This window comes from Petaurus breviceps, unplaced genomic scaffold (genome assembly GCF_028583685.1).
Source record: "Petaurus breviceps papuanus isolate PSGF00001 unplaced genomic scaffold, PetGlider_PUasm1.0 139, whole genome shotgun sequence".
In the NCBI taxonomy this organism is placed as follows: domain Eukaryota; kingdom Metazoa; phylum Chordata; class Mammalia; order Diprotodontia; family Petauridae; genus Petaurus; species Petaurus breviceps.
The window spans coordinates 14,920,689-14,945,818 of record NW_027185697.1 but is presented as its reverse complement, the minus strand read 5'-3'; the positions used below and the strand labels follow the sequence as shown (position 1 = coordinate 14,945,818).

General features: G+C 38.0%; 1 protein-coding gene across 1 annotated transcript in view; it reads right to left on the bottom strand.

Moving 5' to 3' along the window:
• Positions 1 to 25,130, bottom strand: part of ADAM28 (ADAM metallopeptidase domain 28) — a 143,444-nt gene that overhangs the window by 71,293 nt on the left and 47,021 nt on the right. The window contains exons 7-13 of the mRNA XM_069067404.1: positions 20,926 to 20,988; positions 17,449 to 17,520; positions 14,980 to 15,149; positions 11,816 to 11,900; positions 7,221 to 7,351; positions 6,538 to 6,715; positions 2,997 to 3,086 (exon numbers count right to left, since the gene is read on the bottom strand). Of these exons, the coding sequence (XP_068923505.1) occupies positions 2,997 to 3,086; positions 6,538 to 6,715; positions 7,221 to 7,351; positions 11,816 to 11,900; positions 14,980 to 15,149; positions 17,449 to 17,520; positions 20,926 to 20,988 (789 nt within the window). The remainder of the gene's footprint in view (positions 1 to 2,996; positions 3,087 to 6,537; positions 6,716 to 7,220; positions 7,352 to 11,815; positions 11,901 to 14,979; positions 15,150 to 17,448; positions 17,521 to 20,925; positions 20,989 to 25,130) is intronic.

The following is a 25,130-nucleotide window of genomic DNA, read 5'->3' as shown; positions in this document are numbered from 1 at the left end:
AGAAGAAGAAGAAGAAGAGGAGGAGGAGGAGGAGGAGGAAGAGGAAAGAAGGAGGGAGGGAGGGAGGAGGGAGGAAAAGAGATAAAGGCAGATATGTTGATAGATGGATAGAGGTTAAATGGCATGTATATACACACATATGTACCATTTGTTTGTGTATTATATATCAACTACCATCCATCATTGCTGTGAGGATCACATGAAGTAACTTATACAAAGTATTTCACAAACCTTGGAGTACTATGGAAAAGCTAATGACTATTATCATAGAAGGTTGATTGATTTCTTAGGGAGAGAGGGAACAGGCATTTACTGAGTGACTGTCATGTGCCAGGCACAGTGCTAAATGGTTTTCCAGATGTTTCATTTGACCCTCAGGAAAGCCCAAGGACGTGCTCTTGTCACCATCTTTCAGTTGAGGAAACTAAGACACAGAAAGCTTAAGGACCTGCCCAGGGTCACATAGGCAGGGAGTGTCTGAGATAGGCCTGACCCCCAGTCTAACACTATCCCACTGCTCCACCTCACTGCGCCTCAGGGGTCTGTGTCATGCCAGGCCCTGTGCACTGGCCACTGGAGATGATGATAATGATGTTAATGATGGTAACGATGATTAGGAAAAATAAAAATAATGGCTAACACTTACTATGTGCCAGGGACTCTGTTAAATGCTTTTTCAGTTATTGTCTGTCTCATTTGATCCTCATAAGAAGCCTAAGAGATAAATGCCATTGTCATTCCCATTTTAAAGATGAGGAAAATGAGGCACATGTTATCTCATTTGATCTTCCCGACAACCTTCCTAGGTTGGTGCTTTTCTTATCCCCATTTTTACAGATGAGGAAACTGAAGCAAACAGTGGTCAAGTGGCTTGCCCATAATCACACAGCTAATAAGTGTCCGAGGCTGGATTCAAACTCAGGTCTTCCTGACTCCAGTTCCTGCATTCTATACATTGTGCTACCTGTCTATAAAAATAAATACATAATAAAAGTACTAGGGGCCTGGTTAGAGGCAAAAACAAATCTTATAATTTCCTTTAGTCCTTGAGTACACAGATCATGGCATCAGCCCAAATCCTCTGCTTCGAGAAAAATGTGGGTCTAGGGGCCTCCATGATAGATTCCTGCTGATTATGCACATGTAAACCTTGTCAAGAAAGAAAGGAAGGAAGCAAGGGAGGAAGGAAGGAAGGAAGGAAGGAAGGAAAGGATAGAGGGATGGAGGAAGAAAGATAATAAAAGAAAGGAAATTTTAAAAATTTTTGTCTTTTTGCTTTGTTGGCAATTAAAGTTGTAAATTTGATCCATTTTTTAATCAAAGGCAATGGTTACATGCCACATTTTCCATTTGTCACCTCTGTCCCATTTCTCTAAAGGATAAACACCTCAAAATTTGGAATCTCACACAAAAGATCCTCAAGGTTGTAACGGCCAGCAAAGAGGTACTTTGTCCTCTTCAAAATGAAGGATGAACAACAACTGTCCTGCCCTCTCCAGTTTCTTTCACTTTTCCACCCTGAGCTACCTGTTCATTCCAGACCAGCTAGTTCCCTTCCACTACCTGCTCCTCTAAATCTCTACAATGCAGAGATATCTTGCCATTTTTATTTAAGTTCCATGGTTTATAACCAAGGCCCTGTAATGTTAATGGGATTTCAGATCTTCCATGCCCTTAATAGGTCTAATGTGGAGCCCATTAATGGAAGTTTACTTAGGGGAGGCTTGCTTGTAGGAAGGTTTTCACACTTTTTTCCTATTTCTAATTAGGCACTGAGTCCTGAGGCTTCTGATTCCTTCTGATGCTGAGAAGGGTATATATACTCTGAGTTGGTATTTTGCTGTGGAGGCTCACTTAAGAGGAAGATCTTATGATTCCCTGATCAAGATTCTGAGTGGTCATATGTTCAGAGATCCCCAAGTATATAGGAATATTGCTTTAATTAAGGCAATCAGAGTCCTATCTATTGGTCTTTATTTCTCTGCTTATATTTTATCTGGAGGTCAGGGTAATAACTTTTCCCCTGAACTAGTAAATGTAATTAAAAAAGATTGTTGACCCCTTAAACCTCTATCTTTCCTAGTAAAGTAGATCTAAGTATCTGTGCTGGCAGCCATCCTGGGTATGCCAGTGTGGTTGCTGCTACAGTTCCTCATTTTCCAGGAAGATTCCTTGTTCACATTTAGTTTTGATTACTTGATTCATACAAGAAGTATTCTTATTTAACAAAGGCTAAGTTTCTTTTAAGTGGGATAAGGGAACCATTGGAAATCATTAATATTTATATAAAATAGTGATAAAACTTGTGAATGCTTTAAATAAAGAAAATGAAAATATAATTAACTTATGTTTGGAGATCACTGATACTCTCTTTTAGTAAAAATATGATGCCCTGTATTCAGCTAGACAGCACTTAGGTTTGAAAAGATGCCTTGGATTTAAATCATGAGCCATCTGGGAAGCTATTTAAACAATGATCATGGACCTGATCATCCCCAAGCCCCCCTCAAGCCCCTACTTCCTACTTTTTCAGATTACCCAGAGTATCAGTCAGTTCTCTTGGCAGAAGCTCCTTATACCTCATTATGTGAAACATTGACTTCATTTATAAATGTGACTCATTGATCAATAGATATGAATGCTACACAAGGCATCTGGTTCTCATATGATTCAGCTTGCACATTCTTTGTTTGGGACATCTTGAGAAATTGAAATGATCAGAAGTTTTCCTGATCCTCCTTTTTCAAGGTCTCCCCTCTTCTTATCTTTGCTTCTCAAGTGTCTCTAGTGAAGCTTGTGAATGATGTTGAGTTGTTTGGTTTGTTCAGTGTTTTGCTGACACCTTAACCCACTGGCTTTTGCTTTCAATGATTGATTAAAGGAATTTATAATTCAGAATATCTTCCTGTTCTTGTTACATTATCACAATTATCATTGTCGCTAGCATTGTTACTCCTATTATTTTTACTAATAAGGAATATTGATCATCATCTTACCTGGCAGTTTTCACAGCATTCTCCAAATGCACACTTAAAATTTGCCTTGATTTTACATGTTGCAGCTTCACAGCAAACATTGGTACATTCCTACAAAAAATTGTCAAGGGAAAGCATTACAAAGGCTGGACTTTCTTTTAGAACCCTCAACACACTCTCTTAACTCATTTATTCTCAGGGAGGCATCGTTAACATTGGAGTCAGCAAATATTTATCTAATTTATTTGTATCTATTACATAAATATATTATATAATCAATATATAATATTACACACGGGCATACTTACATAAGCAATATATTAATATAATTAAAATATAAATTTACTTATTTATAATTTTTGTTTCTATTTTTTTTTTATTGGAATCTCTCTCTTATCTGTCTCATTAGCTATGAATCTTTCATATAATAGGATAGGAATTGGACCTTTGGTTCTATAAGTACAGGAAACTTTCACATGGGCAAACTCCCCCCACCGATGGATGTTGGCCACTTCTCTGCAGCTTATAGGACAAGGTAGCTGCTGAGAGGTTAAATAATTCATCCACAGTCACACAACCAGTATGTACCAGACTTGGTTAGATTTGAACTCAGGTTTTTCTGGCTTATAGTCCAGAGCTCTCTCTCTCTCTCTCTCTCTCTCTCTCTCTCTCTCTTCTATTCCATACTACCTCGATATATTTCTATTGCATTGCATTGAAATCAACTGAATTACCTGAACAGCCTGCTTCAATTACTTAGATATTTCTACTACTGGGGCTTAAAATGTATTTATATAAACCCTCCCCTCCTACCCCATCCTCCTCCCCCAAAATCCAACCGGTTCTTTGACTTATTAATCAAGGAGATATTTATTACCATTTACTTCTATCTATTACCAATGAAAGCAGGTCAATCTCTTTCTGGACCTCAGTTAGCTCAGCTGCAAAATAAAGAGGTTGGAGTCAATGATTTCCAATGTCCCTTCTACCTTTCTCTGTGCTCCAATCCAACTCTCGTTCCTATACCATCCTATTCAATTCTTGTCAACTAAAATTTATTGAGTATCTACACTAAGCAATTTAAGGTACCATGATGTGCTAAGTTACAAGGACATAAAGATACAAAAAAGAGATTTTATCCTCCAGGGGTTTACATTGTATCACAGCACGAGATGAAACATGTGCACAGATGCGTAAATATGGAATAACAAATAGGGATTTCAAAGGGACGAAGGATGCTAATTGAAGAGATCAGAGAAGGTCTCTTGGAGGAAGAGGAGCCTGAGTTGTGCTTTACCGGAGCAGAGAAGGGCTCTCCAAATATGAGTAACACCTTGTGTAAAGACACAAAGGTAGCAGATGTGATGACTGCAACCTCCTGGAAGACAAATACTATCATTTATATAGGTTTGCTAAGCACTTCAGTAATATTAGCTCACTGTATCCTTTAAAGTAACCCTGAGAGGTAGGCGCTATAGTGATCCCCATTTTGCGATTGAGGAAACTGAGAGAGATAGAGGATCAGTAATTTGTCCAGGGTCACACAGCTGCCAAGTGTCCAAAGTCATCTTTCCTCATTCTAGGCCCACTGCTTTATACGTGGTACTACCTATTGACAACAAATAAGGGCTTTCATCTAAGCAACTCTAAATCCTATATTCCAACTATGGCACAAGGGCACTTGAATAACATTAATTACAAAGCTATTAAAAGTGACATTGCAGACAACTTACATTTTCCCTCTATAATTAATGCAGTTTTGCGGGAGGAAAAAAGATAGGAAACATATGATAAATATCCAGTTGTTCTTCCTTTTGTGGTTGTGTCCCTCCCCCCCCCACTTCTATCTTCTTTGAGGAGGTATGAGGTGAGATGGAGAGACAGCAGGTCATAGAGCCAGGAAGAGCACTGGCTATGTGATGTGGGCCAAGTCATTTAACTTCCTTCCTTCCTTCCTCAATTTTTTCATCTATAAAATGGGGATAATAAAAGCACATTGAATATGGACTTCTTGTGAGGAATCAAAGAAGATAAACAATGTAAGGCTGTCTGCAAATCTTCAATTGGTATATTAATGTTGGCCATGATCAATTTGCAAACAGGTCAGTCTTTGAAATTCTCTGGGGTTATATGTTACAGAGGAAGTACTGACCTTCATTGGTAGAAGTTGACCTTAAAGTTCCCTACATGAAAGAAATCACATGTCCAATCTCTATCTCTGTCCCTATGTCTCTTTTATTTTTTGTGAAGAAAAACCCCACCCAATGGGAAAGTTTTGGTGATGTGTTTGGGTTGGCAGGAGTGGAGGCAGCTGGAAAGGCAGCATGTGGTTTAACTGATAGAATACTGACCATCGAATAATGGAAGGTTTGTGTTCAAATTATGCCTGTGACACTAGCTGTGTGAGTCTGGGCAAGTAAATTATCTGGGCAAGTAAATCCAGTGGTCAGACAGGAATCCTTAAATATTTGCTTCTCCTCCCAGTGATGTGAATTTGTGGGTTAGAGAAGGGAGTTTATACACCAGGAGTTCCAAATGCAAATATAACCAAAGGTCCAGTCCATCTTCTATTATAACAATATTTACATTTAAATAAGGAATTAAGACTTGCAAAGCACTTTACATTTATTATATCATTAATTCCCATAACAACTCTGGGAAGTAGGCATTCCTATTTTCATCTCCTTTTTACATATGAGTAAACTGAGGCTATAGAAATTAAATGACTCACACAAAGTCTCACATTTAATAATTATTTGAGGTGGGGTTTAAAGTTAGATATTCCTGATCCCAAGTCCAGCACTCTATCCATTGAAGTACCTGGTATCTGTTCTATGTTATATTTTATATTGTATCTTATATGTCAGGGACAGTCTTGAATGCTTAACAGGAGTGAGATGATATGGATTTAAACTTACTTTTGTCTCCTGAAATCTACATTCTTCTAATTTATACTGTTGAGGTTTTAGTTAATAATAATAATGAAGGTTGATATTGGTGCTGTTATGAACCTCAATAATTGGATGTGACCAAGGATTTTTTGAAGATGTCTCCTGCTGGAGGAAACAACAGGGCAGAGTGGAACCCTGAAAGGAAGAGAGGGGTTGCAAAATATTTTCTTCTTCATAATTTCATAAAGCACAATCCTTGTAAGGAAAACCCAAATGGAAAAATGTTATAAGAGTCTCATAACCAAACCCAGATAAGGAGTTCAACATTTCCAGTTATCTTCCCATGGTATGAACAGAGAATAGTCACAGTTAACAATAATATATAGCACTTTAAGATCTGCAAAGTACTTTATAGACATTATCATAGCAATCCTCAAAGGTTTTTCTTAACACCGTCCATCTTTCATTAGCATGTTATCTCTTCCATTAACATCTAACATCTTCCTTCTAAAAGGTGAGGCCAAGAGAGGTCCAGAGACTTGCCCAAAAGTCACACAGATGATAATGAATTTGAACTCAGGTCTTCCTGATTCTAGACCCAGTGTTCTACTCACTGCCCTACTAATCAGAAATGCTGTCTGAGTCATATAATAAAGAGATTTTTTCAGTACCTCTGGGGACCCACAATCACATTCTTCTCCTGATTCTACTAGCAGGTTCCCACAGACTGGGGTGGATATTATATCACTAGGTAAAGGAACATTCTTCAGACAACTTGGTGATGCTTTTCTCAGGAATTTCTCAAAACTGTTTCGACTACAGGAACTGAAGTCCTTGGGTATATAATAGCTGTTGGGATGAGAAATAAAAGTAAGGATTATATATCATATGGCTGTGCATTCAGCCCTGCAATGTTACAAATGAGGAAAGTGATGCCCAGTGAGTAAAGTGACTTACCCACAGTCACACAGGACATAAGAATCTAACACAAGATTATAGGATGAAAGCTTCAAAGCTGGAACGGATATCAGAGGCCAATAAATCCAACCTCACTCATTTTATAGATTAGGAAACCATAGATTAACACAGCTAGTAAGTAACTCAACTAGAATTGGAAGTCAGTTATTCCTTCTTCAAACTCCAGAAGTAGAGAAACCCACCATCAGAGAAACCCTCCACTCCTCCCACTTCTTGTCACTGAGAACACTAGTGCTCCATGGAACATGGTTTGAGAATCAAAAATCTCATCAGCCTGTGAAAAATGGGATCAGTCATTGGTATGTGCCATTTCCACCCCCTAATGAGTAAGAAATGTAAAGGGTTTGATGGCATTTGTGTTGCAAGGAAGTCTCACCTGAGTGCCCGGTCCATCACACATACTGAAGAAGGACACTTGCATAGATAGGTGTCATGGTACATTCCAAAATTATGGCCCATTTCATGGGCCATTGTTCCTGCAACCCTGAGGAGGTCATAACTGTGGTCCTTGGGGGAAAAATCAGGAAGACAGGTTAATTCTCTGGTGTCCTCAGCTAGCCTATCTTAGGGACTAGGAGTAAGAATCAAATGACATAATTCTCAGTGTATTTCTGGAATCTTCGTAAAGGTCCTCAGGGAACAACCTGCAAAGTCCCAGAGAAATATGATACCCCTAGTGCTTAGCATAGTGCCCACCCTCTAATAAGTCTTTAGTAACTCACAAACCACAAAATGCTACAAAGTGATAATTCTTATTATTGTAGTATGGTACAGATTCTTCATGATTGGTTCATGAGTATTGCATTAGAGGTGGTATGACAGTTCAAAGAATTTATGGAGTCAGAAGACCTGGGATTACATTGTTCCTGAGCCAAGCTATGTGGGACTTGGTAACCTCTTCTAAAAAGTGAAGAAATTGGACAAAATGGTGTCTAAGACTACACTGATGACGTTACGACCTTGTTGAAGCTAACTAAGGGAAAAGAACTTCTTTCCTCCTCTATCCTTCTGAGCACCCAACATGAATATTTTTGGGTTTCTTGTTTGTTTTCTTTTGCTGTTGTTTTGGAGGAAAGATCATGAGGCACATTTCAGAAGGCCAATTGCCTTTACCTGTGTTGACTAACTTGTGTCTTAATTGTAATGCTCTCACTGCTACCTGTACCCAGAAGAGACTTAAGTAAGGCAAGGTGACAGGAGCTTTAGCCCCAGGATGCTGAGATTTAAAGGGTGTCACATTTTAGCCTCCACATTCTTTCAAAGGCATAAAAGACACTTTCAACTGACTCTGCTTCCCCTCCTCCTCCTCAATGAAATTTATTTTCATTGTTTGTTATTCTTATTTTTCATATACTGAAAGTTGAAGTTAGGGCACCATTCATGATCCTTGTCCTAGACATGTCTGTTAACATTGCTCTGAATGGCAGGATTAGCAATTATAACAATCCATTTCTTTCTTCCTGTGTCCCAAAATCATTAGGGTATAGTCTTCTCTACATAATTTTCTTTTAAAAATATTTTAAAACATTTTTTTAAATGTTGAGTTCTAAATTTTCTTCCTCTCGCCTCTCCCTCAACCATTGTGAAGGCAAGAAAGAGGATATCGATTATACGTTCTCTACATAACTTTCTTCACATTCCATTCTGACCACATAACAAATTAATCCCTCAGCTGACTGTCTCTCTAAAGCCCAAACTTCATAAGCTTAGTTCTCAGACTCTCCATTCTCAAGTGCCAGTGAAAATAACAGATTCACTTGATCCCACCACAGATTAGAGCTAGCTATGTGGTCATGGATGAGCCACTTAACTTGTCTGTGACTCAGTTTCCTCATCTGTAAAATGAGAGTCCAGAACTAAGGGGCATTGAAGGTTTCATCCAACTTCAAATCTATGTTCCTATGATTCTATGATGAATAAATTAAAAAATAGCTAGCATGTATGTATATATGTGTGTATACACGTACATGTGTGTATGTGTATATATAGGTAGGTAGGTACATATGTGTATATTTGCAGTTTTGTGGGTTAGTGTGTATCACTACCATAAGTCAGACATTATGATGAGTATTTTTTGCAAATGCTACCTCCATCAATTCCCACAACAACCCTGTGAGTGAAATGCTATGACTGTTATCCTCATTTTACAGATGAGGAAACTGAGCCAAACAGGGGGTAAGTTGACTTGGCCAGGGTCACATAATGTCTGAAGCTGGATTGTGAATTTATGTCTTCCTGATTCCAGGTCCAGCCTTCTAATCCCTTAAACTCCATTGTACTAAAAGTTGTCCACATCCAGCTGACTCCATTGTACTACAAACTGGTGATACAAAAAAAAAAATGAGTCAATCCCTGCTCTCAAGGAGTCCACACTAGCCTGGAGAAGGCAACATATAAAAGAAAGCTTAGTTTTAGGCTGCATGGAAAAGCCTAAGGTTCCTGGGGTTCAGCGCCTGGCAGATGGCAAGAGTCAGAGATGTAGATACATCCCCCTACAGACATCATCTCCACTATGTAGATCATGGAGCAGTGCCAAGGGCCTCCAGGAGGTAGAGGAAGGGCACACAGGAAGGCCTGGTGTTCAGCCATTAAACTACATGTGGTACCCATTCCTTCCATAGATTAGATGAGAGATTACTCTACCACTCTCTGCCAAGGATTTCTCACATTTTGCAGACAGCATCTCTTGATACAATGGAAAGAGCAGGGGATGTAGTGTTAGAGGAGCTGGCTTCTCCTCCCAGCCCAGCTCCTTAGAGAGTCACTTCAGCTCTGTGTGTTTTTGTTTCTTTCTTTGCAACTACTGAGGCAAACTCTGAGCTCCCATTTAAGTCAGAATCTGTGATCCAACATAGGGATTGTGATCTGTGATGAGGCTTAAATAAGTGGAACATAGGCTGGAGCAGGAAGCAGGCTGGTCTTTGGTTTTGTTTTTATTTATTTTATTTTCAACTTAAAGAACAAAACAAGGGTTTTCATAATATAGTACAATAAAAAGATGATTGCACATGAAACTGCAAATCTTCCTTTTACAGCTTCCTATTTCATCCAAATATAAATCAAAGTTATTATGTAAATTTCCTTTTTTCCCCATATTTATTGCCTCTTTTTACCTTTTTCCAAGTGGAAGGGAGAAGCTTAGGCAGGAATGAATAAAGGGAGTGGATATTTTTTTTTTGGAAAATGATTGGGGGTTGGGAGAAGAAAGTGACTATCAGTCTGAGTAGAACTATTACCAAAATTTGTGTTCGATATTATTAGAGAATCTTGTATTTTGCTTGGAAATATTGTAAATCACAAGTGGAAGTGACATGTAAGGTATTTTCAGATGCATGAAGAAATGCTGTCTCTCTGCCTCTCTGTCTGTCTCCTTCCTCCCTCCTCTCTCCCTTCCTTCCTTTTTTCTGTCCCTCCTCTCTCTCACTCTCTTTCTCTCTTCCCTCTCTCTGTGTCTCTCTCCATCTCTGTCTGTCTCACCTCTCTTTCTCCCCTTTCCCTGTCTCTGTTTCCCTCTCCTCTGCCTCTCCTTCCTTTCACTCTTCTCTCTCCCTTTTCTCTGTATTGGTCTCTCTTTCTCATCACAGATGTTCAGAATTAGAATTAATTTAATTAATATAAGTTGTCCATGGCAGGTTTGTGCCTAAAACACATAGTGAGATTTTTTTTTTCAACAGGAAATAGGAAGGAAAGTCATGGCAAACAACTATGAAGGTCTATTTTTTGCCAAGTCAAGTTGAGGTAGTAATATACAAGTTTACGGTCAAGCATTAGATGAATGTAAATCCACAAAGGATAGCATGATATAAGATTGTAAGGTCAAGGGTTGAAAGCTAGAAGAGACTGAAAAGGTCATCTGGTGGAACTGTCTTATTTTAAAGGCAATGAAATTAAGACTGAGAATATTTAAGTGAGTTATCCAAGGTGACACAAGAAGCAAGTTAGAGAGCTAGGATTTCATCTGGGGCTTTTCAACTCCACATCTAACACTCTTTCTATTACATTTTTATATCATTCTTTCATGGGGCCAGTAGATAGTAAGATCATTTAGAAATATATGAAGAGATAATAAGATATGATAGTGTAGCAGCAAGCACCCCAGAATCCCCAGGGTGGCTGCCAACACAGGTTCTTGGATCTGCTTTGTTAAAGGAAAGCAACTCAAAATGTGTTAACAAGCTTAATTTAATCAGTCAAACATATATCATTTACCTAGTTCAGGGGAAAAAGGACAGCACCCCAAACTACAGAGTATACAGACAGAATTATCAAGACAGAGAAACAGATCAAGTGGACAAGTTTCCAAACTGTACAACCATTACATCCTTACCAAATAAACATCTGGGTTTTTCAAAGCCGGGGGGCTCTCAACAACGGCTTCCCAGAGTATCATCTGATCAAATCACAGAACACTTCTCAAAGTGAGCCCCCAAACAAAGCTTCAAATCAGGGTTTATATAGCCTTCTCCTGGCTCAGAGAACCTTCTGGACCCACTGGCCAATCAAAAAGTATCTACTGAAAAACAAGCCTCCCACCCCAGGCTCCAGGTGCACTTTAGCCTAGGGGCAGGGAAGATCTTAAAAATGTACATTCCCATTACAGATAGGGAAAAGGAGGGGAAGAAAGGGAAGGAAATGGGATTGGAGAGTAATAAATAAATAAAGAAAAAAAAACAAAGGAATGAATAAACAAATACAAATAGATAGATATAGAGATAGATAGATAGATAGATAGATAGATAGATAGATAGATAGATAGATAGATAGATAGATGGATGAATGAATAAAAAAATAAATCAGGAAATGAGTTAAGGACACCATTCAGGTAGTCATATTCTGGTTCATTGGAATAGCTTTAGTCCTTATGTATTGGAGAAACAAATGTATATGACTTCATGGTCTCTACATCCCCTTTCTTGATCTCAAGGAAGATGACATAGCAAATGGCAGAAACCAGTTTATCTCCCAACCTACCTCTATAATGCCAACAGAGTGGTATGGAGAGCACATTGTAGACATGAATGCCAAACCCACAGTGGGTTCAGTGAGGTCTGTCCCCCTAAAAGAAAGGGAATATTTTAATGCTAAGTATGTAGGGACCCAGAGAGCATGTATCAGTGAACTAGAAGCTTTCTTTTCTAGCAAAACTCAGAAAGCCAAGTGTCATGTGGGCTGGAGATAAAGGCTTAGAGATTCTCATCAGTTCATCTAACTGTTTTCTCCTGGCCAAGACCAACCCCTTTAACACCCAAGTGACACCATTCCATCCTGTCTTCTCCAACACATTGGTTTCTCTAGTATCCCCACTCTATGTTAATCTCTCCTTAACTACTGAGTATTTCCCTTCTACCTATGAACATGTATATGTATCCCCCATCCTCAAAAAAAAAAACCCTCATTTTATTCATTAGTACTCATTAGCTATTATCCCATCTCCTCCCTTTTGTGGTTCCTCCTTGAGAAAGACATTACAAAAGTTTGTCTCCACTTCCTTTTCTCTCACTCTCTTCTTACCTCTGAAATTTCACTTTCTACTTCTTCATTCAACTGAAATTGCTTTTGATCTAAAATTATTAACAATTTCTTCATTGTCAAGTCCAATGGCCCTTGCTCAATCCTCATCTTTCTTGACATCTCTAAAGTCTCTGACGCTGCCAATTCCCCTCTTCTCCTTGATATTCTCTTATTTCTAGATTTTCTTGGCACTTTTATGATCTGCTTCTCCTACCTATCAACCTCTTCTTAGTTTTCTTTGCTTTTCATGATCCAAGTTACACCAGCTAACTGTGGGGGGTCAGGTTTTTATTCTGGAATTTCTCTTCTTCCTCTGTACTATTTTGCATGGTGATATCTTCACCTCACATGAATTCAATTATTTGATCATTCTCAAGTCCTTAACCTCCCTGCTGACCTCAGGTCTTTCATCTTTAGCAACCCTTCAGACATCTTAAATTAGATGTTTAGTAAATGTCTTAAACACAACTGAATCCAAACTGAACTAGTTATTTTTCACTCAAACTTCTTCACTTTCCTTAATTTTTGTATTACTCTCCAAGCTAACACCATCCTCCCAGTCACACAGGCACAAAGCCTATGTGTCATCTTTGACTTAATGTGCTGTCATCCTCCATATCCAATCTATTGCTAAGGTCTATCAATTTTACTTTCATAACATCTCTCATACATGTTCCCTACTCCCCTCAGACACTGCCACCACCCTCATACAGGCACTCGTTAGCACATGCCTGGATTATGGCAAATAGCCAGCAGGTTGGTTTCCCTGCCACAAGTCTCTCCCCACTCCAGTCCATTCTCCACTCATTTGTCAAAGTGATCTTCCTAAAGCACAAGTCTGAATATGTATTGTCCCTATTCAACAAATGTCAATAACTGCCTGTCACCTCTAGGATCAAATAGGAAATTCTCCAGTTGGCATTCAGAGCGCTTCATAATCTACCCTTTACCATGCTTCCAGTCTTCTGATACCCTTCACTCACTTACTCTGTGACATGGTGACACTGTCCTCTCTGCTTTTTCTCTCACAAGAAACTCCATCTTCTGACTCCAGGAATTTTCACTGGTTGTCCCCTACAGCTTGAATGTTCTTCTCCTCATGTCTTCCTCCTTGCCTTTCTTTGAGTTGTTCCCAGCTAAAACCCTATTTTCCACAGGATCCCTTTTTTGATACCCCTTACTTCTGGTGTCTTCCTTCAATTGATTATTTCTAATTGATCCTGTATGTATCTTGTATATACATTTTTCTTCAGTTGTTTCAGATATGTTCCACTTTTTGTGAGGCCATTTGGGGGTTTTCTTGGTAGAGATACTGGAGTAGGTTTGTCATTTTATTCTCCACTAATTTTACAGATATTTAAAATGAAGAAAACAGGGTTAAGTGACTTGCCCAGGGTCATACAGCCAGTAGGTGTGTGAGACCAGATCTGACCCTAAGATGAGTCTTCCTGACTCCAGGCTCAGTGCTCTGTCCACTGTACCATCTTGCTGCCTACATGTACATTATCTGCACTATTAGAATGTAAGCTCCTTGAATGTAAGGGCTATCTTTTGCTGTTGTTTTTTGGATCCCCAACATTTAGCCCAATGCCTGGCCCATAGTAAGTGCTTAACAAATTTTTCTTTACTGACTGCTTAGATGCCTCTTGTGCTATTTTATGCCTTCTCCTACATAGAATTAAAGATTTAGAACTAGAAAGGACATCAGAGATCAAAGCCTTTGCTGTTGCAGATAAAGCAATGGAGGCCCAGAGAGTAAGCAATTTACCCATAGTCACATAGGTATGATTGAGCCACCCCCTCTACCACAAGGCAGCTAGGTGGCCCAGATGATAGAGCACTGGGCTTGCAGTCAAAAAGATCTTAATTTAAATCCAACCCTACCCCCTCTGAGAATGTTGATTGGTGGCTATTTGTCTCAGTTTCCCCATCAGTAGGGATAACAGTAACTCCTGACTCTAACAGTTATTGTAAGGAGAAAGTGAGATAATATTTGCAAAATTCTTTGCAAACCTTAAAGTCCTATAGTCATACTATATTATTATAACTCTCACTTATAAATTTGAAGGCTGTAACTAACAATGCTTATATAGGGTCTGCACAACAGGAATGGTCTAATATTGTTGGCAGAATGAGTGCTGAACTTGGGTTCAAATCATATTTTTTATATTCACTAAATATCTGAGCTAGAGAATATTTAACTGCTTTGAGAGTCCATTTTCTCATTTGTGAAATAGAAATGATAATAATGATAACATTAACCTCTATTATAGAATTATTTTTAGACTCAAATGAGATTATATATATATATACACGCAAACATATATAATACATATATATAATATATGATGCTTTGTAAACTTTAATTATATAAAATTTTCAATGTTTATTATATAATTATTGTGAAAATGAAAACTGCTCATTTATCCACATATTCCCAAAATATCTAGGTACTAAAGAACTAGTTGACTGAGTAGTTGTTGCTTCCCTTTCAAACTGAGCTGGACAGACATTAAATCCTGTCTGTACCCATTAAACACAACCTCCCAGGAGAAGATTTTTTCAAGCATCTTTTCTAGATGCTTTGGGGAGACAGATATATGCACAGGATGGTTCAAACTTACGTGATTAATTGGGCAACATCATGGCGCTTCATTTTGGGGAGAATACCCCCTCGCCAATTTGAGAAATTCTCCAAAGTCACATTTGCATTGGGGCTTATTTTTATCTTATTTTCATGTGTCCATATTTCCACTCCCACCAATGCCACTTGGATATGGAGTTTTTTATACAACTGCCAAAAGAAAACATATTTTTAGGACTAAGCATTTTCAACTTTCAATAGATATTCAGATTCGCAAAATTTTGTAAAACTTGTAAGGAGATTGCGTATCTTCTCATACATCCTTGTGAGATAGACATCTGGGCAATTATTTTGTAGATAGGACATCTAGGAAATGGTGAAGAAGCAATGTAGGGTAAAAGTCCTCAAATTCTTTGGTCTTTTGTCCACTTTGTTGGAGCAAAAGAAAAGACCTCAAATAAACCTTCCAGAATTTTGGACAGACTTTGGATGTTGAATATAGGGAAAGACATGTACAAGGGTTGGAAATATTGGGCAGACATGATTAATTAATGGTTGGCACCAATGGAGAAAATACCCATAGTGAGAAAGAAAGGAAAAAATAGGAGGGAAGGAAGGAAGGAGTAGGAAGAGGAGAAGAAGAAGGAGAAGAAGAAGACGAGAAAGAAGAAGGAGGAGGAGAAGGAGGAGGAAGAAGAGGAGGAGGAAGCAGAGCAGATGGAGAAGAGAGATTTGGAGTTTATTGGTGGGTCATGTCATGTCTCTTTATCACATTTAAATCTAAACAAGTCACTTAATTTTTCTGATACTCTTTTTCTTCATTTGCAAAATCAGCTTATTGGACTAGTTGTCCTCTGACATCTCTTCCATATCTAAGTCTCTGATTCTCTGGATCACCAGATCTACATCTCCTAATTGGGTCAACATGTGAAGTCTAGACATTATATTTCCATAACCATCATTCATGAGGCTGGATAACCCCTTGTTGAGGACACTTGGCTTATGGATGGGAGGACATTCCTATTTTGGTTAAGAATTGGACATGAGTTCTGATGACACTTCTGGCTCTTAGAAATTCTTCTGGGCATACTGATGGAATAATCTTAGAGCAACATTGGAGTCTTAGGAAGCAGCCTGTGTGGGGGACAGACAGGACTCTAAATCAGCAATGTGCTTTGTGGGTCTACACCTCAGATGTGTGCTGAGGTAGGGTTCTTTTCCAAAGATAACTTATTTTTTTTATCCAAAGTATCACGGAAATAAGGGCATTTCAGTGAGTTTTATACTTACTAGGATAAATTCAAGCTAAAAAGCAAAGCTGGGGGTTATGACTTCACCACTTATGAATCTCTGTTCCTATATCTGCAAGATGAAATATTCACACACATATTTCCTGTTTCATGCCAGAATTGGCATGGATATAACAGGTAGAAAAAAGTCATAGAATTCAGTTTTCAAAGGATCTTCAGAGTTCGGTAAGTCCAAATTTCACAATTTTGCAGAATGATGAAATCAAGGATCAAAAAAGGAATAGGGGTGCTGGTCAGATCCTAGGACCTAGAGGTAGCAGAAACTTCCAAGTTCATTTAGTATTACCATCTTATTTGAGGAAATTGAAGCTTAAAATGTTTAAGTAACTTGTGTTGGATCATACTGGGAATAAGAGTCCAAGTCAGATTTTGAACCATAGTTCTGGTATTTTAGAGTAAAAGTTAAAATGGCCCTAAGAAAATCTCATCCAATCAATTTACAGAAGAGGAAAGTAAGGCCTATGGAAATTATGTGACTTGCCCAGAGTCACAAAGATAATGACAAGTGTCATAGGCAGGGTTTGAACCCAGCTCCTCTCTCCCCTGAGCCAGTGCTCTTTTCATTGTACCTCTTTGACTCTAAATTTCATGCAATACCACAATGTCTGATTAAGATGTCATCAGAGATTCAAAACTTTAAAAACTCATACTTTGCCTTCCTCTTTTAGACATTAAAACTGAGGCCTGGGAAAGTAATGATTTGTCTGAGGTAGAAAAGGCCAAGCTTGGATTCAAACCCAGATGTCTGACTTCAAATTGCAATTTTTTCAATCCTGTGCTATTCTGCCTTGCATACTTAAGTACAGAGTACCTAGTCATATTCTAATAGAAGATTTTTGAAATAAACTTATACTAAAGTCAGGTTTAAGTATCAGATCAAAAATGGCTTGGGACTTTGTTTGTGGGGAGACATTTTGCTAATTGCACTTTGAAAAACAGTACTGATTTTATAGGTTAGATTAACTCCCAAGCTACAGTGATATTAACTGGAAGTGTCCCCCAGAGGCAACAGGTGTGAGGCACACCAGACATTCCCTCCCTATCATTGTTCATATGGTGGTGAAAATATTCATTCTGCTTTCCCTAGCCAAACAATGTTACAGACATGAGCGATATTGGGTATGTCTAGCCTTCCTAAGATGCCCCAGAAAATACCCTGACAAAGGTCTTTCATTTTGACTTAATAACACAAATCATACCATGTTGACGAAGTTGACCATATCAAAAACCCTCTTTCTTATTTCCTCTGGATTTTGGTTGTACTTTCTGAACTGAAAAAAAAATAAACAAGAGTATCCATTTAAACAGAAATAAAATGGTGACATTATAGGGGAAATGAATTTCTCTTGTTCAAACAGAATTTAACTGAAGTATAGGGGAGTAAAGAAGAAAATTACATTATGGAACTGGAAGATATTGCTGACTTCAGTTTTTGTTTGTTAGTTTCTGTCATCATGTCCTTATAATTGGTATAGAACTATGATTTCAACATTTGGGGAATTTTTAATGTGGAAACTATCAACACAGATAAGATCTCTTATATTTTATAGTCTTAGAAAGCTGTCTTAGCCCTCAAAGTTTAAGTGACTTCCACAGGGTCATGTAGCCAGTCTATGTCAAATACAAGTCTTGAACACTCATCCCAGGATAGTCAGTCATACAAAATAGCCAATAAACATTTGATAATCAATTACTATGTGCCAGGCATTGTGCTAAGCCTGAAGATACAAAGAAGGAAAAAAGATGCAAATAAGATAAAAAGAATGATAAAAGATGGTCTTTGCCATCAAATGGGGAGACAATATATGAAAAACTAAGCTCAAACAAGATACATATACAACAAATTGGAAATAATCAACAGAGAGAAACCACTACAATTAAAGAAGATCAGTCAAGGCTTGCTGTAGAAGGTGAGATTTTAGTTGGGACTTGAAGAAAGTCAGGAAGCAGAAATAAAGAGAGAAAGATCTATGCATAGGAGAGTCAGCAAAAATACTAAGAAAGAGTCTGGAGTCTGGTCAACAGGTCAGTGTCACTGAAATTCACAGTACGTGCCTGGGGCAGGTAGAGTGGGAAGGGAAGGGGAAAGAGGGCTCCCCACTCCACTGTGTGCTCCATGCTCAGAAATGAACACTCTACACTCAGCAGCAATACCTGAGCTCTCCCTCTTCTTTGCTATTCTCTGGGCTCTCCCCCGTGCTTAAAAAGTCCCCCTTGCGACCTCTGGATGCTAACATTTTCCCCCTTCAAGCTTCCTTCCACCTGCGTGCTACCTCTTCTGAGTTTCTGCCATGATTTTTCTCATGTGTCATTTCTCTCCTGCCTCAAATTTTCCAAGATCACTTTCTCTTTCTTTCTCTTTCTTTCTTTCTCTCTTTTTCTTTCTTTTCTTCCTTCCTTCCTTCTTTCTTTCCTTCCTCCTTTCTTTCCTCCTTCCTTCCTTCCTTCCTTTCTTTCCTTCCTTCTTTCTTTCTTTTTTTTTCTTTCTTCCTTTCTTTTTATCTATCATCTATCGATCCATCCATCCATCTATCCAAGGGCAACTAGGTTGTGTAATGGATAGAGACTCATCTTCATAAGTTCAAACATGGCCTGAGACACTAGTTGTGTGACCCTGGGCAAGTAATTCAACATTGTTTGCCTCAGTTTTCCTCATCTATAAAATGAGGTAGAGAACAAAATGGCAGATCACTTCTAGTATCTTTGCTAAGAAAATGCCAAATGGGATCACAAAGAGTAAGACATGACTAAAGTGACTCAACAACCACAACACCTATCTGTCTATCTGTCTATCTATCTATCTATCTATCTATCTATCTATCTATCTATCTATCTATCTAACTATGATTCATTTTTTTCCTATTAGATTGTAAGTAGCTTCAGGTCAGGGACTGTATCATTTTTGTCTTTATATCTCCAGCTCCTCTCATAGGATCTGTGAATTAGTCATTTTGGTAAACTTGTGCCATGGCACTGCCTTCCATCCATTCAGATGGAAAACAGTCTGAGATTAGTGGATTATTATAGTCTGCTTTCTGAGTCATATCCAGGTCCATTGCCTGGCCCAGAGTTACCCAGGTAAGAGCTGTCAGAGAGAAGAATGAAACCCAGGTCATTCAGCTTCCGTCACTGTTCTACCAACTTTAAGATTGTTTTTGACACTCTACACATATCAGGTATTTAATAAATCTTTGCTGAATTGATAAAATTTACCCTATGATAGAGTTAAAATTTCTTTTATTATCTTCAAACTTGTCTCATGAAATGTAAAAAGCTGCCAGTATGGGGCAGTGAGGAAAGTGTTGGCTCTAAAATCCTAAATCTTACATTTCCACATTGTCCATACCACCTATTCCTCTTTGACCCTGGGCAAGGTACCTTCTGGATTTCAGGTGTTCCAACTATGAGATGCAAGGGGTTTGGATGTGCTAAGAGGGGAGAGTAAGGGTAGAGAGACAGAGACAGAGACAGAGACAGAGAGACAGAGAGAGACAGAGAGAGAGAGAGACAGAGAGAGAGAGAGAGAGAGGTTTGCAGTTGGTAGATGTGGGATCAAGCCCCAATTTTGCTTTTTCCTGTCTGACTGCCTTGGGGCATGTCCCTTCACCCCTCAAATCTCAGATTCCTCATCTAAGGAAAGAAATGTTGGACTAGATGACTTCTGAGGTCCCTTCTAGTTCTAAATCTATGGTTTAAATACATAGGTTTTTCTCTGAAACAATCAGTGGAATAAAAAAGCAAACATGGAAAATAGGATGCATGCATTAATATTTCTTTAAATTTTTGGTTACTTAGTATGGTTAGATAATTTCTTCCATATCGACTAATTGATTGGAGATCTAGTGTGGCCTAGTAGATAGGGGTTTGTTCTAGCACATAGGAAGACCTGAGATGAAGTCCTGCCTTTTATCTATCCTGCTTCTGTGACTTTTAGCAAATGCTCAGTGAATTATTGAAGATTATGTATTAGAGGAAAATGACTTATCTGCATTGGAGACTACATACCTGTGCAGCTGAAATCACAGAGTTCCCCATCCCCCATCCCTCATTCCCCATTGTATATAAATTTGTCTATGTGTCTGTATATGTACATGCATATATGACATGTATACATGTGCTTAAACATGGGTATATACACATAGACACTGTATATGTATACATAGATATACAAAAAGTATATGGTGCATATGCATATATTATATTCTCTATGTAGTATAATAATCACATATACACATATGCATATATATTTATAAACACACATATATTAGACAGAGTTCAAGCATGTAAGAGAAAATCTGAATTTACTGCAATAGAAGCTCTTGCCAACTGAAAAATAAACAAGATAAAACAAGAATGTGTAATCTGTCATTATAATGGCAATGGGAAATATAAAATCAATGGGAAAAGAATATGAGAATTTGAAAAATAAGCCATCAACCACCAGTTTCTCCTAATCCCATAGATGAGGCAAAGGGAAGTACATTGATTCCAGGCTATGAGCTTATTGTTCAAGTCCACCTTTATCTCCTTAGAACAGTTGGTGCCTGGCTGGCACAGAACCATGGCTCCTTTTAACTAAGGCAAATAAGACTTTCCTCTTTGTTCTCTCAGAAGCTGTGTAAATCACTTCCTCTAAAGGGGAATTAACTAGAACATCGCCTTATGTGCATACTCACCATTTTATTATCCAGGACCAAATAATACTCGATATATTTCCTTTGATTCATGTCTTCTTGTTTCTAACAAGAGATATAAGAAGGAAGTTATTAATATGCCATCTTTTATCCCAATGTTCTGATAGCAAAACCTGCACCTGTTTATAATTCAACAATGCAATTCAAGAAGCATCTTGTGTGTGTGTGTGTGTGTGTGTGTGAGTGTGTGTGTTTTACAATAAACATCTATAAGTTTCCAGGTCACATGAGCAACAAAATGAAGGACTAGAGATTTTTTTCCTATCCTCTGGCCTTTCAAACCTCTTCAAACCATAAATTATGTGCCAAAAATAAAGCGACTTATTTGTGGCCATGATCTAGGACACACAAAATCCAAAAAAAAGGTGGAAAAATAACCATAAACTGATGCTCACTAATAATAAGCTCATTCAGTACCCCAACCCCCCATTTTTTTAAAAGCAATTGGGGTTAAGTAACTTGCTCAAGGTTACATGGCCAGGTGTTTCTGGTTGGATGCTAAGTGTCTGAGCCCGGATTCGATCCCCAGGTCATCCCAACACTGGGGCCGGTGGTCTTACGCACTGTGCTACCTGGCCACCCCCCTCCAACCCCCAATTTTGCTACTGGCAGCAAGGCTATTCTAGAATACTGAAGCTTATAAAAAAACACCCAGAACCCACACCCTAGTGCTCCCTCTCTTTCTCCAATACCATGGAAACTTTGTCTCTAGATTTTGGAAATTTGCCCTGGCCGTGTTAGACATCCAGCAGCCACAGCCCTTCAAGAACAAAAGCTCACCAAGAATGTCAACTAAAAAGCACAAGTGCTGCAAAGCTCCAAAATTCTGGTGCCAAGATAAAGAACTAAGGAACAGATGGAACAGGGTAGGTCACCAAGACAGGACGCATGGATGGAAGGGGCCATGAAGCATTCTACAAGCTTGAGGAAAGGGAACAATATCCAGCTAGGGTCAATTCTGACTCCCCAAAAGTCCCTTGTGGCAGAGACCTATGCTGGTAACTTGTGAATTGCCTAGTATGCGAGACAGCTGAGAGGGACAGTATTCAGGAAGTAAGATAGAAGGGGAAATACTTGGGGGGGGGGTAAAATTAATAAATATTTTAGGAAGAAGAAAACACAAAAATCCTGAACATCTCTAGGGTGGAGGTGAAGGAAGAACAAAAAAAAATTTACATGATAACTTTATTGTACATATTTTATATAAGGAATAGCAAGTTCTACACAACATATTTGCAATCATATTTTATTACAGTATATTAAGGATATGCTTTTTTTCTTCTATAAGTTAAAAATGAAATATTTTTAAAGAACATAAGAAGATAAATCAAAAGTTAAATCAGTAACAACAAAAGGAAGTTGGCCCACAAATGCAGTAAATAAGCTCAGGTATTACTACATAAATACTGGAAAACCAAGGAAAATGATCCAATTCCTTATGAGGTAGAATACCCTATGGAATCAGAGGAGAACATGGAATCACAACATGCTGTTCCTGAGTATTTCAAAAGAGAAATGAGAATTTATGAGGGCAGAATATATGCCCTATATAACAAAAATAATGAGCAGAATAGAAAAAAAAAAACTAGAATCTGTAATGACAAGCTTCACCAAAGAAATGGAAGAGAGAACAATAGATTGGGAATGCAAACACATGTCAATAATGGTAAATCTAGGAGCAAATAAAATTAAAAGAAAACATGTTGATGTAAGTAAAACATACTGATCTCAAAGACAGGATGTATATGGACAACCTAAAGATCAAGATCTCCCAGAACAAAACGAAAAAACAAAACCAAAACAAGCAAAAAACTTTAACATCATAATGCAGGAAATAACAGAAAATAACTTTTTAACATAGAAAATTTAATATTAATTGAAAGAATTAGCAGATCACCTCCAAACAGGAAAAAACCCAACCCTGAAAACTCCAAGACATATAGTGGTGAAATTTAATAATTCAATACAGACACAACAAATTCTGCAAACCGTTAGGAGAAAGAGCTTCAATTAAAAGTGGAAAAAATGTTCATATAATATAAGACTAGTCAGCATCCACCAGAATAAAAGGAGGAGCTACTGGAATAATGTGCTCTGAAGTGTACTACAGCTCAGAAGCCAGCCCATGGTACGTATCCTGCAAATCTGAGCTTATCATACATGAAAAAAATAATGAATGTTCTATAACAAAGATATATTTGAAATATTCTTAGGAAGAAAACCAGAGCTTATGAGATCATTTGCTTTTTAAACACCCCAAACAACAGAAAGTTCACTTCAGGAGAAGTGAATAAATGCAGCAGTCAAATATGGCAGTAGTAGTAAGCAGCACAGTGAAAATGCCTCTCTCTACATGAAGAGACTTAGGTGAAAGCAAAAGTCTAGTGGAGGACAGTCAAGAGGGAGGTGGAAGGCATTGTGGATGGAACCTGACAACACCCTGCCTCCAGGTGAGTCAATGATTTTTTTGGACTACATTATGATATGGGAAGGTATATGAAAAAGGAGGAGGGAAACAGGGAGATAGAGAGGAGTGTGAGATGCACCAGGGTCAAATCAAGGGCTAGAAATGAAGGTAAGGTGACCCCAATGGTCTTAGAAAAGAAGAACCTACAGGGTAGTAGATGAAGAAAAAGTGAGGGGGAGGATTGAGAAGAAAAAGAAAGAAATCAAGATTTATTTTGGTGGGGGGAAGGACTTCCACTAATAAATTTTTCTATGGGTAAAGAGAGGTGGTCTGTGAAAGAAAATTCAGAATTTTATTCTGGCTGAGGCCTGTGACATTTGTTGTCTAAAAATTCTAATTATTCTACACAGTGAGTAGCATATTAAAGTCCTTGGTTGCAACTGGCACTTCAGAGAATGGCAAAACACCAACCCAGAGAGGAGATTGTGAGTCAAATAGGGAAACAAAAATAACCAGTGGAGGGTATAGATCAGTGGGAAGCAATATAATGAAGGATGGGGTGGAGGAATGTGATGGTGCCCTACAACCCTGAGGCAGTATCCTCTCTGACACCTCTAGTAACTGGCATTGTTTTAGGAGAAAGACAGAAAAGGGAAAGGTGTATCCATGGAGTAAGTACCACCTGGCAGTAGAAGAAACCACTTACATGGGAGAGCCTAGAGTGGATGCTTTGCAATCTTTGATTGCATAAAGAATACAGAGAAAAGAAAAAGACCACATAATTATAGAAAGAAGAGACACAGAATAATGAAAAAAACAAAATTATTTTTGGAAAGGTGTGGAAAAAATGAAAATTTAAAAACTAATAAGCAATACTATTTGAAGGGGACAAGAGGAAGGGGAAATATACTTTACTGAGAGGGACGAGGAGATTATATAATGAGATAAATAGAAAGAGGTAAAAAAAGAAACTAATAATCGAACTTCAAAGGGAAAAAAGTAACACAGGAGAGGGAGAGATTAGATATCAGGGGAAGAGAGCTAAAAGATTAAGTTAAAGTAGCTGAAGGGATATAGTATTTAAAGGAGAGGAGGGGAAAGTCATAACTTAAAACACAATACTAGAGACATATGGAGGAAAATATAAACCTACCATAACTTTAAGTGTGAATGGATTAAAGAATTCAATAAAATTTTATTCTTTTTGGATAAGAAAACAAAACCCTACAATTTGTTGCTTACAAGAAATGCTTTTGAAAAATAAAACCATGCACAAAATAAAACTGAGAGGATGTAAAAATTATCTATGAAATGCATCAAAAAAGGGACAGGAGTTGCAATGATGCTATCTAACAAAGCAAAACCAAACATTCAAAATATTTTTAAAAAAATAAACAAGGAAAAATATTGTACTGAAAGGAACTATAGACAATAAACTACTATAATTAGTAAACTTCTATGTCCCAAATACCTTAGCATACAAATTCATAAAGAAACCATTATTCATAAAGGAAACATAGACAGTAACACAAACTTCAGTATTCCTCTCTTAACTTTGGATAAGTCTAGTAGAAAGATAAACAAAAAGGGAAATATGCAACTGCATGAATTTAATAAGCATCCATTGTGTCAAGTGCTGAGAATATAAAGACCAAATAAAAACAGGCTCTGACTTCAACAAACTTGTATTCTACTGGGGGAATGAAATGTGTGTCCATGAAAAGTTGAGTATCAAATAAATATAGAACATTTAATTATAAGCTCACAAAAGTAGGTATTT